Below are 15,647 nucleotides of genomic sequence, written 5' to 3' on the forward strand. Positions count from 1 at the left end.
GGAAGCTGTACAATTAAGAAATAGGCTGAAAGAGACATTATACAAGGGCAGAAATGCAAGGTTCACTCTCTCCTTTCAATATGTAAACACAGAGTTTAACACATTTTCCCAGCCTATACCCTAAATGGCAGTGCATCTCTGGAACCAGGTATACTCTTCATATCTTTGAAGACTGATCTGCACCATTTACCAGCCGTCCAGTACCCAAGCCTTAAGGTCTGCACCCCTTCTCTCAGTCAACACTTCAAGCCACCCAGCTCTGATGTCGCATTTGGTCAGTGATCTCTCTACAACAGGACGCTGTGCTTCTGCCAGCCTTCCTGCTATGAAGGTGGTCCATCCTTCCCCAAGGGCCCTGCAGGTTCTCCACCCTGGACTAGTGACTGGGCATATGTAGAAATAATACAGTTGTTCATTGAACACTCAATATGAGCTACATGCTGTTCTCAGTACTCTGTATTAGCTCTTTAATCCTTACCACAGCTCTATGCGGTAAAAACTGTTTTCTCACTTTAAAGATGAGGAAACAAGATCCAGAGAGATTAAGTTATTTGCCCACACTTATTAATCAAGTTAGGAAATAGTACAACCAGACTATCTGATTCCATGTCTTCACCAGTAAACCACACTGAAAAATGAATGGGCCCTGCAGACCTAAATTTTCAACATGACCTATTGTGGTCAGAATATGTCATGTTCTCACATCTGTTCAGTTCCTTTTTACACAATTCATTCAAAAACTAACTATTGAGTACGGTGTGGTATGTGCTGAGGATACAGTAGTAAATAAGACTGCCAATGTTCCTGTTCTCAGGTCGCTAAACAGGAAGGGACAGGGAGCAGGATGAAACAGACATTGTTTAAAATTAATAACTAAATGGACAAGATCATTTCTGATGGTGGCAAAGTGAAAAGCAGGGTATGAAGGAATAGCTAGTGAAGTCTATCTTAGGTTAGCTAGTCATGAAAGACCTCCCAGAGAAGTGCCTTGTTAGCTGAGTCTTGGACTGCACAAAGATGCCACCAGCAAGCAGATTTGGAGCCGGTGATTCCAAGAAGACAATGTCAGCACAATGGCTCTGAAATGAGAAGGTATTTGGGTATTCAGGCAACAGAAAGAAGAGTAGTATGGCTGGAGCCAAGTGGGCATTGGGTGTGGTACACAATTAAGTTAGAGCCACATAGGGTGCAGATTCTCTGGGGCCCCAAGGCCTGGAAAGGTGTCTGAATTTGCCTCATAGAGTGTGATGCCATTGGAGAGCTCTCAGCGGGCAAATGGCCTGATCTGAATTAGAGAGGACAAGGATTGTAAGGGTACAGTGGCAGGGGAATGGATACAAGGAGGCATTTCAGAGGCGTATTATAATAATCCAAGATTTGGTCCTTTAACTAGTTTAAATGAATGGAGAGATGGGGAAAATGCAGGAGAAATTATAAGCCTTATTAAAGGGCATTCAGGAGCAAGGAGCTTGGAAATTGTCATTTATTTCCAGATTCTTCCTTAAGGATATCCCCCAAACAAATGGGAACTTACTAGCCCGTGTACCTGGTAGGGCTTTACACAATGGCCGGTCCATCAGACTGGTGGTAATGGACACTTGTGATTATCAGTCTGAGCTTAAAACCAAGTTTATGATAATATTTTATCTGAGGAATAAAAATGATGGTACCTATTTTCTAGAGTTTGTAAGAGGCATAAATAAAAATAATGTAGAGAGATTTTGTGAATTGCCTCACAAAAGTGTGCTTTTTTTTTTTTTTCCTAGAAATCTTCAGTTCAGGTAGGTTTTGAGTATAAATGTAGTCGTCACTTTGCTTCATATTGTGTCAGTCTGACGAGGAAATGGGTTCATTTCAAAAGAGGGGCTTGGGACTGGCAGCATCAATATCCTCTGGGTGTTAGTTGATAATGTAACATCTTGAGTCCCCTCAGACCTACTGGATCAGAATCTGCATTTGAACACGGTCAGCAGTGATACCTGCACACATTAAAGTTGAGTTAGAAGTCCAGTTTTCAGTGTTAGTTTTTAGTCTGTGTCTGTTTAAACTGGGTAAGTCATCTCACTGAATCTCATTTCCTTGTGTGTATATGTATTACTACACTCATGTTCAAAAATTCAGGCAAGTAGCTTGTATTGTTAATACCTGCACTCATGAAATACAGGTAATAAATATGATTGTATCTGTTAATATTGTTGGTATTAGATATGAAGGTTGATTGTCTTATAGACGAGCTGTAATAATTATTCATCTTACCTTAGTTAGAAAAATGTGAGTAGGCAATACTTGGCAATTAGAATAGCTAGTAACCTATCCAGTAACATTATCCCACTTTGTTTTTCTCCAAGTACATTTTCCCCTACATTGAACACCACTTAAAATTCTTTTTTAAAAATGGCATAATTTTCACAACTTCTTGTGTATCTTGTTTTATTAGGGAAGTGCAAAGGTGAATTTTCTGAAGAAGGATAATACCAATTTTATGTATTTATAAGTTTCATAAAGGAAATGTCTACCCAACTCTTGTATGTTGCAGGATTAATACAGAAAATTCCTCCATTTCTATCTGAGAATTTCCTTAGCGGTTCCATTTCCTTCCTATGAAGACTTTCTTTCTCTCTCATTTGTGTGCGTGTGTGTGATTGTGTGTGCACGCATGGGATTGTGTGTGCATATGTGTGTGTATGTGTATAAAAGGAGTCCTGTCATCTAGTTAAGGAATATATTCATCACCTCACACATTTACCTTTGTTTTTTCCCCCCTTTGGTGAAAACATTTAAGTTCTACTCTGTTAGCAAATTTCCATTATACAGTAGTGTTATCAGCTCTAGTCACCGTGTTTTACAGTAGATCCCCAGACCTTATTCATCTGGAAGTTTGTACGTTTTTACCGAAGTTTTTACCCCAATGTGTACTTTTTTTGATTAAAAAATATGGATTTTACTTCAATTTTAATATTTCAATACAGTGTTATAGTTACCTAATTTTAAGCTGCAGATACTCTTCATTTTAGGAATGTAACTCCACAGACCTGTTTTACATATGTCCAGGTTATTTTTGCCTTAAATGATTACCTCATCAAAATCTTCATTCGACCAAATAGAGTTAGTCAGAGAAACATACGGAATACTTTTTTCTTCTGAAAAACAAATCTCAAAATAACAGCATTTTTATGAGAGTTATGTACAGGACCGTTTATTTTTCTACTTTGTGTCTTTTTTCAAGAGTTCATACAGGAAAAGCAATCAATAGTGGTATCAGCTTACGTTAAAAAAAAAATCAAACCTGTTTCATGTTCGGTACTTATTTAAGGAATCTGAACAAATAAATGCATTTAAGATATGAAGTACCTTCCTTTATATCTTTAATTGTCTCAAAATCTTGGCTGAACTATTGACAGAATTTACCGGAGCCTTTCATGAAGTTATATGGGGATTATAGAGCACGATACTGTGTCTTTATCATGTTCTAACTTTTGGCTCTTGATAAAATATTATTTTAATCAACTCACTAAAGCAGAGGTATTACTTTGCCAACAAAGTAGTCAAGGCTATGGTTTTTCCAGTGGTCATGTATGGATGTGAGAGTTGGACTGTGAAGAAACCTGAGCACCGAAGAATTGATGCTTTTGAACTGTGGTGTTGGAGAAGACTCTTGAGAGTCCCTTGGACTGCAAGGAGATCCAACCAGTCCATCCCAAAGGAGACCAGTCCTGGGTGTTCATTGGAAGGACTGATGCTGAGGCTGAAACTCCAATACTTTGGCCACCTTATGTGAAGAGTTGACTCATTGGAAAAGACCCTGATGTTGGGAGGGATTGGGGGCAGGAGGAGAAGGGGACGACAGAGGATGAGATGGCTGGATGGCATCACTGACTCGATGCACATGAGTTTAGGTGAACTCCAGGAGTTGGTGATGGACAGGGAGGCCTGGCGTGCTGCGATTCATGGGGTCGCAAAGAGTCAGACACGACTGAGCGACTGAACTGAACTGAACTGAACTGATGGAACCCACTTAGAAATTTTAGTCAGGTTGGGAGTATATATTGAGACCAGGTTTTTACCAAACAGAAATCAGTCATTTTCTTTAATTTTTAAGAGTTTCTTCCATATCTACTGACATTTTCTTATTCTTCTACCTCCTCCTCCTCATTATTATTAATCATTTTTTCTCCTCATCTTCCCTTTTCTCCTGTTTCCCCCTCATCTTGTTCTTCAAGAAGTATTTTGAGTGTTTACTATGCTGCTGCTGCTGCTGCTAAGTCGCTTCGGTCGTGTCCGACTCTGTGCGACCCCATAGATGGCAGCTATGGGGTTCCCCGTCCCTGGGATTCTCCAGGCCAGAACACTGGAGTGGGTTGCCATTTCCTTCTCCAATGCATGAAAGTGAAAAGTCAAAGTGAAGTTGCTCAGTCGTGTCCGACTCTTTGTGACCCCATGGACTGGAGCCTACTAGGCTCCTCCGTCCATGGGGTTTTCCAGGCAAGAGTACTGGAGTGGGTTGCCATTGCCTTCTCTGGTTTACTATGCTAGGTACAGTGTAATAATTTGATTCAGGAATATCAATCCTTGAATGTATTATCATCTTCAGAAAAGATTAACAGTTAAAACAATGCATGATAATAAAATATAATGCCTAAAACTACTTTCAAAATTAGAAGCCAGCTTGGAACTGAGCTAACATCTCAAGAAACATAAAAAACGTTGTTGGTTCCCACCCGTACTCCATTTGCTGATAAGTCATTTATAAGATTCCTCAGGACATAGACACAAAATGTGTTAACTGTTTATTTCTTGCTCTTAGAACTGTTGTGAGTCAGTTCAAAAATAAATTTCTGATTCTGTACTGTTAGTGAGAGTGGTGCAGTATTATATGAAAGAAGGCAAATGTTGTATTTCATTTTATTCAACAAGCTTTCATTGAATTCTACGGAGTGTCAGTCATTTCAGAGATGCCAAGCTAGAAAGACAAGATAGCCCCATCTTAGTTCATCTAAGTAGAGAATGTTCTGTCTTTAAACACCAATTCAGATATCTAATGTTAAGTAATTTTGTTCAACATAGATTGGAATTCAGAAAGGCACTATCATGTCCAAACCAGTGCAGAAATAACAAGTTAACATTTGGTGTTATTCTATAACATAGGAAGGGAAAATGGGATTATTACCAAACATGGGATTATACAGTTGGCTTGATATTAACCATCTCTTTTATCCAGCCATATATATTTTAGAGAAAAGATTTTTCTTTAGAAATATTAAACTTTCTGACGGAAAAAGTTATCTCTAGAAAATGTTTTTCTATTCATCATTTTGAGTGATAGACTAAGTGGTTGTACTTTCAGAACCTTAAAGCTATCTCTGCTAGAATAGGTATTTTTTAAAATGCTGAGAAGAATTACTTGACCACATCCAATGGTTATTTTTAAAGTCTACCCAGTGGTAAAAGAATCATTTTAATGTGTAGTTATCACTTACTTTATAATTACAACCCTATTAAAGTCTTACCTCTCAGAAAGCTGTGGTTCTGCTCTGAAAAGAACAGAGGAGGTTGTCATTTGGGGTGAAGCTCTTAAAGTGTATTTTCAAGTTGTGCTTAAATTTACTTTGTGAGGTTCCCTAAGATACTGGTGTGCTCCATAGTGGCAAGAAAAGGATGTCATTTAAACCCTATTTGGAGAACCTTCTCCTTAGGTGGTCCAAGGGCATTCATAGGGTTCATTTTTAATCCATTAAAAAGTATTATACTCCTTTTTAAAGGTTTCTTACCCCATAAAGCCTATCACTTTTCCAGTTGGTTTGTAAGATACACGTGAAGCCATTCTTATTCTGTTGCATCTCTGTGAGTTGAGAAAAGAACGACGACCAAAGCAGGTCGCTAAAACGCCAATTTACTTTCAAATATTACAGTGAAGGACGGTTAAGCTTATGACCTTGTTGCACTGTGCTTATATAACTTTCCTTGGGATTTTTTTTTTTTAATCAGGTTTATTTTCCCTTTGAGTCTGACTTCTAGTGCCCAGAAGTTTTCTTTTCAGCGGTGTTTATATATTTAACAGAATTTTCTGAGGTGGGTGCTACAGAAATTTCACAGCATGAGTTCACATTGGACTAAGACTTTGTATACGACTTATATCAAGTGGAAAACTTGATGGGCATAAGCTTTAAAAATGGCTTTTTTTGTGTGCTCTATATTTGAAGCTTTCTTCTGTATTTCCTGTTGGGCTACAGTGTTTTCCAGCGTTGCCATAAGAGAACAAAGTCAACATTAAAAAATAATTTTTTATTGAAGAATATGTTTTTCCAAGTAAAGTCATTATCAAAGAGACTGTCATGGTGGGTCATCATTCATGTGTGGCACTGTGTTGCCCTTTTGCATCTTGAGATATAAATTCTAAGTCGTAGTTAAATAAATATCTATTTATTTAGAGATAGAAATAAACCACCCTAAAGCCAGACAAGGAAAAAAAACTTTTTGAAGACTATTCCTTTTGGAGGAAAAATAAGCTTGTTGTTGGCTAATCCTAACATTGTCCTCCATGTGGTAATTACATCACAATCAATTATCTAAGGTCCTGTACCGCATTAAAAGGTTATTTTTGTCTACATAAAATACACCTTTTAAGTTGAGGTCATTGTCTTGATTTCCATTTTCAGTGCTATTTGTGACACATGGCACTGGAAGCGATCACAGTGGAACCCTCTGTTTTTATTCCAAAAACAATTATTAAGCCCTAAGAAATTAGTTAGGGTTCATTAGACCTGGACTGGGCTAAGGTGATCTCTGAAATAGCAAGGAAAATGCTGCCTTAAATTAATAGTATTAGTAAGATATGCATTTGGGAGTCAGGTAGGGAAGGTAATCAACCCACCTTAAAGGAAAAATAGATTTTATATAATTCAAGAAGGAATTTAGACCCTGACCCAATTCTTGGCATTTAGAATATGAAGTTCCTTTATAAGCTGGTGTATGTTGGCAAAATATCTGTCTGGAAAATACATAGTTATAAATCCCCATAATAAATATAATTAGTGTTTTCAAAGCAGGGTGGAGAAAGGAAATAAGTCTATTTTATAGTGTCAGGGAAAGTCTCAGAATAGATGAGCCATATAGAATAAATACAAGGTGAGCTATGGAAGTGGGTAAGCCATGAGCAAAGTGGGTAAGTCACTGGGATGAGTACGTGGCTTATGAGAATTTCTAGAGTGTGTCATAGGGCATATCTAACATTCATCTTAGTTAATAAGTATACTTGAAAGTGATAACACTTATTTTAAAAGCATTTCCCTCAAATTTTTTTATTATTTCAGAATAACCTCTCTAATTCATCTGTCCATTTTCATAGTTAACGCATTGTAGAGGTTTTTAATGCTTTCACCCTTGCATTATGTGCTAAAAATAATAATGCTAATATCAGGAATAATGTTGTATAATCAGCTTTGAAATTTTTAAACAACTTTTTGTACGTCTTTTTACATCCATTACATCATTGTATCGATCAATACATTAACTTATCTAAAATGGCATTGCTTGTTTAAATTAAGGAGACTGATCCCCTGAACACCACCCTAAATGCCATTAATTTTCATGAACCAGAATGGCTATTAAATTTTATTTGGTTTAGCATTTTCCTCTTCCTCATTAGTACATCTGTGAATTAGGTATAATGTTCAGTGCTCTGTGCAAACCTGTTGGTGATTAGAATGTGTTATTTAAACAAACAAAACTCTGTCATAACCGGGCTATACAAATTTAAAGGATTTACCAATTTTTCTCACCGGTGAAATGCGTAGGACTTCTACAGTGTCATCCAAATTTTTCACGTAGGTGAGTTAAAGAGATTGACTGGAGTGACTTTGTTAATATAAAAAGAAAACTTTTTTTTTTCAAACACTATGACTCTAAAAGGTAGGCATGAAGATGGACCAGGTATCTTACTGCCTCACTGGTATTGCCAGCTGTGAATTTTCTTGCTGTAATGAATCCCCTCGTTTTTATTGCTGTGTGCAGGGTACAGTGCTTCATTTTTCTTCCTACTTGGATTTTGTATAGAATGCACACCCCATATAGTTCTTTAAATTCACACTGTTGTGCAAACAAGTCAGTCTTTCTGTTCTCTCCTTTGTTAACTGTCAGAGTTGTGGAGCAACAGTTCTTTCATGCCCTCCGTGAGTTGCTGAACTCTACTCAAATTAAAAACCGTAAGATTATCAGCAGGTTACAAAGGTGGAGTGGCTCTTTCTCTTTGGCATTTTTGTGTAACATTGTCTTGATCTGGAAGATACTAACAAATTTGAAATAGTGAAATAATCATCTCACACCCACCCCTTGTAAATTGGAACTTTGTGTCTACCATGTAAAGAGTAGGAAGAACAGATGTATAATTTTTGCTGTCCTTTGAGGATTCAAAAAAAAGTTACCTGTGTAAAATGCATAGGGATTATATTTTTAATCCAAGTACCAAGTTGGATCACCTGTCTTCCACCTGCAGTGAAGCAAAATGAAATGTTCATGGAGCTTTGTAACTAGAGAGACCCAGGTTCAAGCCTTGGTTCTACCACTTTATAACTGGGAAACCTTGGGCAAGTTCCTTCACCTTTCCGTGTCTTCATTTTCTAATATGTAAAAGTGTTTGCAGGTCTTCTCTGTGGAGGTTGTTTTAAGACTTACATAAAGTAAACTGAGAAGGCAATGGCACCCCACTCCAGTACTCTTGCCTGGGAAATCCAAGGAGCCTCATAGACTGCAGTCCATGAGGTCGCTAAGAGTCGGACATGACTGAGCGACTTCGCTTTGACTTTTCACTTTCATGCATTGGAGAAGGCAATGGCACCCCACTCCAGTATTCTTGCCTGGAGAATCCCAGGGACGGGGGATCCTGGTGGGCTGCCGTCTGTGGGGTCGCACAGAGTCAGACACAACTGAAGCGACTTAGCAGTAGCAGTAGCAGCAAAGTAAACTGTATGAAAGATTGAACACATGTTGTCTATCGTAGGTGCTCAATAAAGGTTAGTTTCCATTATTATGCTACTTTACATAGTAACAGTAAACATAAACCTCAAATTCCCCAGTGGCTTTATGTATGTGCATGCTAACTTGCTTCATGTCCAACTCCTTGCGACACTAAGGACTGTAGCCCACCAAGCTCCTCTGTCCATGGGATTCTCCTGCAAGAATACTGGAGTGGGTTGTCATTTTCTTCTCCAGGGGATCTTCCTGGCCCAGGGATCGAACCTGCATCTCCTGTGGCTCCCACATTGCAGGTGGATTCTTTACTGCTGAGCCATGGGGGTAACTTGATGTGGTGGAGATTATCTCCACTGTGGGAATAGTCTGGGGCAGTTGTTCCTTGTGAGCAGATGACCTTCTGTGTGGCGAGTCAGAATTCCAGTTCTCTTCCACTTGGTAGCTCTGTCCTACACCCAGCCTTAGAGGCCTTTACATTTTGCCAGTGGCCAAGGCAAAGAGAGAACAGAGGAGGCATACCTACTTTAAAACACCATAGGAGGCAGGTGGCATACTTTGATGCTGCATATATTCCACTGGCAAGAATGAGTAGAATGATGTCACCAAATACAAGAGGGCTAAGAAATAGACTTCCAACCCGATAACCACTTTCTCATCACAACATATAATAAAGAAGTGTGCTCAGTCACTTCAGTCATGTCCAACTCTGTGACCCTATGGACTGTAGCCCCGCCAGGCTCCTCTGTCCATGGGATTCTCCAAGCAAGAATATTGGAGTGGGTTGCCATTTCCTCCTGTAGGGGATCTTTCTGACCCAGTTATCAAACCCACATCTCATATCTCCATTGGCAGGCGGGTTCTTTATCACTAGCACCACCTGGGACTCCAACTGGACAATCACTTTGTCATCACAGTTTATAGTAAAGAAGAGAAAGAACAAATATGCATGGGTAATTTATCCTCCTCTGCCATACAGTTTATTCTTTGCCCACTTCACTGCCCCATAATCAGTTAAAACCCTGAGTTGTAACAGTATAATGGGATGAGATGGAAGAATAGCTGGCTTTTGGGTCAGGTCAGTGATTATAATCTAGTATTTGTGTCAAATGAAATTTTCTTATTTATATAGACACAGTAAAGAGTCAATATTGTTTGCTTTCTTTTCTACCAGGCATTTATCTTCGTTCACTTCTCAAATTTATATTCCTTAGATCTGTAACGAAAGATAATTCTGCTGTGTGTGTTTTCATCTAAGTGTTGACAATAGATGCTGCTAAGTCACTTCAGTCGTGTCCGACTCTGTGCAACCCCATAGATGGCAGCCCACCAGGCTCCCCTGTCCCTGGGATTCTCCAGGCAAGAACATTGGAGTGGGTTGCCATTTCCTTCTCCAATAGATGAAAGTGAAAAGTGAAAGTGAAGTCGCTCAGTCGTATCCGACTCTTAGCGACCCCATGGACTGCAGCCCACCAGGCTCCTCCATCCATGGGAATTTCCAAGCAAGAGTACTGGAGTGGGGTGCCATTGCCTTCTCCGTGACAATAGATACAAGTCAGCAAATTTATTTATCCCGTTTCTAAAGTATGTGCTCAAAGAACATTGCAAACTGTCGCAACCCAGGAAACCTAGAGACAGGATAACTATATATAATGTGATGTTCTGGATGGGGTCCCGAAACATTAGATAAAATGCCTAAGGGTGTTAGACAAAAACTAAGGAAATATGAACCAAGTATGGACTTTAGTAAATAGTAATTGTCAATATTGGTTCATTAACTGTGACAAATGTACCACAGTAATATAAGATGTTAATTATGGGGGAAACTGGGTATTAAGTATGTGAGAGCTCTATCATAAATTTTCTGTAGTCTAAAACTGTTCTAAAAGAAGGGTTTTTTTAAACAAGTACACTGAAGTCACAGTGGTCTTCATATTTATTGACTGCCCATAGTGTAATATGTCATTGTTGCAGACCTGGCCTCAGCCTAACTTTTATATTACTACTGTCAATAATTTGGTCTTTCCAGTAACTGTTAATAATAGGACCTGTGTCTAATTAAAGCATCTTGCCCAGGTTTTGGCACTAGTAAATGCTTTAGAAATGTTTCTTTTCTCTTCCTCCCTTGATGTTTCTAGTAAGTCTGAAGAGGAAAGTATGAACTTCTTTTAGGCTACTGAAAAGATCAGACTAATAAATTACTCAAGTTCATGACTCTAAGAAATATTAGGTATATATGAGGACGTGGTCTCAGTGTCCGGGTGATTTACCCTCCTTGTGCCATCTTTAAGATGTGTAAGAATGCAGAAACCATTTTACTTATTGGAACAACAGTCAATATATTTTTTTGTTGTGTAGTCTAAGAAAACACAACAGGCTGCAGCATGATAATGAAAATGGTTCCTAGTTTTTCCTCTTCTGAAGTTTCTAAAATGTTGTTTAGTTGCTAAGTCATGTCCAACTCTTTGCAACCCCGCGGTCTGTAGGCCACGGGGAATGTTACTGTTTAATTATACAATTAAACATATAAGTATAAAACATACATATGTTTTATACATAAACATATATATATATTATGTATGTTATAAACACATAAATATAAAACAATATATTTAAAAGTGACTAAAATCCATTCTTGAAAAATTATGTCACATCATAGTCTCTCAAATGTTATACATTTACAGAGAGAGAAAGATTCCTTATATCAATAGCATGAAGAGGCAAAACACTTGTAAAAACAGTTTTTGCTTATTTTTATTTCTCCTTATTTAACTGCCCAAATTGTGTAATACTAGGATTTATATCTAAAGGTCACGGTCGCTGAAAATTCTATAGTAACAGACTTTTAAATCTCTACATGTGTATTTTTAACTTCCTTAGTCTATTTCTTAGGATTATTCTGGTGTGATAACGATGATTTTTTTTATTTCTCCAAACACAGTTGTACCCATTTCAGCAATATTTATATGTGAAAGGAAGTGGAAGTTCGAATCCAGATTCGTTGACCCTTGAGATCGTATATTGACCTTAGTAGGTATTAACTTTTCAGATCAATAAGAGCTGTTATTGACCTCAAAGAAAAGTCAATATCTGCTTGTTAATTTTCAGCTTGAAAATGTTATATATTTTGTTCTTCATTATTACCCTACTTATATCAGGTTTTTTTTTTTAAAGGTCTTTTTCTGCCAAGATAGCATCATGTCAAAATATTTCTGTTTTAGTGTTTAAGGAGATAATCACTGGATATGGTCATCATTTTAGGGTTTTTTGTTTTGTTTTGTTTTTAGTTTTCTAATGGTTAATTTTAATTTTTTGTAAAATTACAACTGTCTGAGAGTCACACTGTTCAGAATAGTGATTGTGTTTTATTTAATATAGTTTTTAACACTTGAGAAACAAGTTTAAATAGTCTGTAGCTCATGGCAAGAATATTCTGACATGTATATATGAGAAATGAAAAGAAAGTTAAATTGGAAATAAGTGGTCTGAAAAGGAAATAATTAATAATGTTTTTTACCTTTCCATGTATAAATGTAAAAGATCAATGGAGGCGAATATTCAGTATGTACTTTTTATGTGGATAAACATTAAAGGCTTTCAGGTAAGTACTTGTGTGGGTTTGAATTTTAAAAGCCTGAACTTCTAAAGTTTTATTAAGTGTTTAGGTTATAAGTATTGGTAGAGAAGTGGCTTTTCACATCATCATTGTTTTGTATATTAACATGGAAATGTCAAGTTTTGCATAACTTGAAATGTCTCAGAATTGCCTACTGCTGAAATTCAAATGTCAGAACAATACGTCTGCACATATATGACTCTGATATTTCAGCTCTAAAAACCTCATAAATGATTCAGCATCACTTTGGCCTTGTCATGATATAACTTTAAAAACAGGGAGAATGATTTAAATCTGGTTTAGAAAGTGCTAGTCTCATTCGTGTTCTTGCCTGGAGAAGCTCAGGGATGGAGGAGCCTGGTGGGCTGCTGTCTATGGGGTCGCACAGAGTCAGACACGACTGAAGCGACTTAGCAGCAGCAGCAGTCTCATTCAGTCCAGGCCTAAAGCACTAATTTCTCAATCCATTAATGGTCATTAGTCCTTTTTAAAAACTACGTAACCGTTTTGGTGAAGAATTTGAATTTTAATAAGGATTCTTTCGGTATTTTGCACAGTTGCAAAAATGCTAAAATATTTTTTAGCTTATATTTTAAGCTAAAGATTGGCTTATCTTACCCCAATTTGTGATATTAGTTAATTGTCACGGAGTCCTCACTATCAGAAAGTAAATAAAAACTTCTCTTTTTTTTCAGGAGATGAATGGTTTCCAGGTCATAAATGATAAATAAAGACTAAATGATCTGTGGAAATTGACCCTGTACTATTAATTTACTCTTCCAAAGTTTATATGACATTTGTACGTTTAAAATTGTAAACTTTAGAGCTGGAATGAGCCTTAGATGACAGACCTGATTCTGTCATTCTAGGCAGAAAACTGTATTTTGATGTCCAGTTCCTATGTATTGCTACTTGGTTTAATAGTTTTTATTTAAACATCTCAAATATTGTTGACTACTACTGGCATATTAATAATTTGGGATAAAATTCCTTTACTACCCCTGTATTTTTGTATTATTTCCTTTCTAATGGAAAGAAAGTCTTTCCCCAGGGGAACTTTATCACTTGAAGAGGCTTATTTTCATACATGTTCCTAATAGATCTACTTCCTTTACTAGGATATTAAGTTATGACAATTAAAATAGGCCAATATTTTAATATGATAAAATTGATATGTTTGGTATCTTACCATTCTAGAAATAAAAAACACCATTAGAGTCATAACATGGAGTGTGTACCTTGGCGTGTTTCATTTTTTCTCTGCTAGGAGATTAGTGGAAAATAAGCTCTGTAAATTAAATTTTATTGCAAAATTATCTTCCGATGTTCAGCAGTGAAGATAATATAGAGTGATAAGGCTGGAGTGGATTTGTATAAGGCAATTACAGCATGAAGGCTACAAATCTGAATGAAAATTTGCTCAAGCTTTCCTATAATCTGTAGAAAACTTCATTTTGAAATGTTTAAAATTGTCTCGTTTTATGCAGTTAATATTATACTTAAGGTATATTGCAGTTTGAAAGCAGCATTACTGAATGGTTTTAGTGACCATTATCAGTGAGTAGTACAAAAAAAATACATATTTTCTCATACTTGGAAAATTATCATTTCAAAAAGTCTCTGCTACTGGAGTTTCTTTTCTAAAGCTTGCTTTATCCAGTGAAGCCATTTCTCATTTTAGATAACTATTTCCCAAAATTAAGATTAAAGTGTCCACTTGTGTATTTCACTCTCACCTTGGCACATGTAAGGAGGGACTTCTATTCCAGATCTTCATTGTATAATTATATAGCTGGCCCTTGTAGCTTTACTTACACCTCAGTTCCTGAGTTTGGCCTTTACATGGTAATTACAAACAGATAAGAACAAAGACATTGTTCTTGAATTATGTAGAAAATTGGTTTGAAAGGGCCTTCTACAAGTAAACTTGAAGAAGAAAATGTGAGTGTATGCGTATGCACAAACATATATGTACCCCCTCCCACCCTGCAAACTCCAGTTCTTATGTGTTTTCTAGTCTTACGTTCTTCTCCACAAATCCATCAGGACTCATTTGGTGGGTGTCTGATATGAACAAACTAGTGTCACAAGGTACCAGAGTGATGGAGACAGATTACAGTTGTGTCAGCATTGAGACTCCATCCCAAGGAATTGAACATCCAATAGCATTATACATCAGAAATTATTAAAGGGATATGTTCATTGCGTGATGGAGAGAGAATCCTGTCATCCTTAAGAAAGAAAGAAATCCCTTTAATAAATAGTAGCCTAAAAAGGAAAAAAAACAAAACACAGTTTTCCAGAAGTTACTTTTTACTTCATCCAGGGATCTTGGAAAAGATAATTTTATTGATTGGGTACACAAAAATACTTATCAAATACTTATCATAGACTTACCGTGTAACCATTACTTTAGGCATTTCATCCAGCTAAACTGACTCTAATGCCATCATGAATGAAGACTGTGGAGGTTTCTCAAGATGAAAACAGCCCATTAAGAAGTGATCTGAACCAGTTTCAAGAAGCAGAGCTTGAGACCTGGTCTGTGAAACTTGGCTAGGAAAAAGTTCCCTCAGCGCTGGGCATATACCAGCTCTGCAGGCCCCAACTTTATTAGTGTGGAGATAAGCTGATTAGGTCTTGTCAATCAAAGGTGCCCATATCTCAATTGAGAGACACACACTCTCTCAATTTTTCTCTAAGCATTGAAGCAGGCAACAAAGAGAGAGATGTGTGGTATGCATCCCTACGGTTGTCGCCACGCAGGGTGCAAGGGTCCTGTGATGATGTGATGACTGTATTAAAGAGTACATCAATTTGTTTTAAAGTGTTTTGATTTTTTATGGTGGCATTAAGAGAGAGAACATTGTGGTTGTAGCTTTACTAGAAAGCAAAGAGTTCTAGAAGAAGAAAAAAAAAGTGTCTCTTTGAAGCCTACCAGGGCTTTGAATCTTGCTGTGCCAATGGGCGCTTAAGTGCTCCTGTAACTGGCAACCTCAGATCCACCATCAGCTTAGGAACTACCTTCCTTCCCAAATTATTCATTTAGAGGAATAGGAGGAAATGT

General features: G+C 37.3%; 1 protein-coding gene across 32 annotated transcripts in view; it reads left to right on the forward strand.

Annotated features, from left to right (window-relative positions):
- The window catches only part of VTI1A (vesicle transport through interaction with t-SNAREs 1A), a 379,768-nt gene that overhangs the window by 95,360 nt on the left and 268,761 nt on the right, over positions 1 to 15,647 (forward strand). For 2 of the 32 annotated variants that reach the window (XR_015155796.1, XR_015155798.1), the window contains 3 exons: positions 11,906 to 11,998; positions 12,505 to 12,565; positions 13,276 to 13,804. The exons of 26 other annotated variants lie outside the window; for them this stretch is intronic. Coding sequence is in view for 2 of the 6 variants with exons in the window: in XM_086379059.1 (XP_086235185.1) it covers positions 113 to 282 (170 nt within the window). In the remaining 4 variants the exon portion in view is untranslated. Of the gene's footprint in view, positions 1 to 112; positions 741 to 11,905; positions 11,999 to 12,504; positions 12,566 to 13,275; positions 13,805 to 15,647 lie in introns of those variants that run through there. 4 more of the 32 variants (XR_015155795.1, XR_015155797.1, XM_086379059.1 and 1 more) reach the window with 3 other exon arrangements.

This window comes from Bos grunniens, chromosome 26, assembly GCF_055505025.1.
Source record: "Bos grunniens cultivar Pamir isolate PY7600 chromosome 26, Bosgru_T2T1.0, whole genome shotgun sequence".
NCBI lineage: Eukaryota > Metazoa > Chordata > Mammalia > Artiodactyla > Bovidae > Bos > Bos grunniens.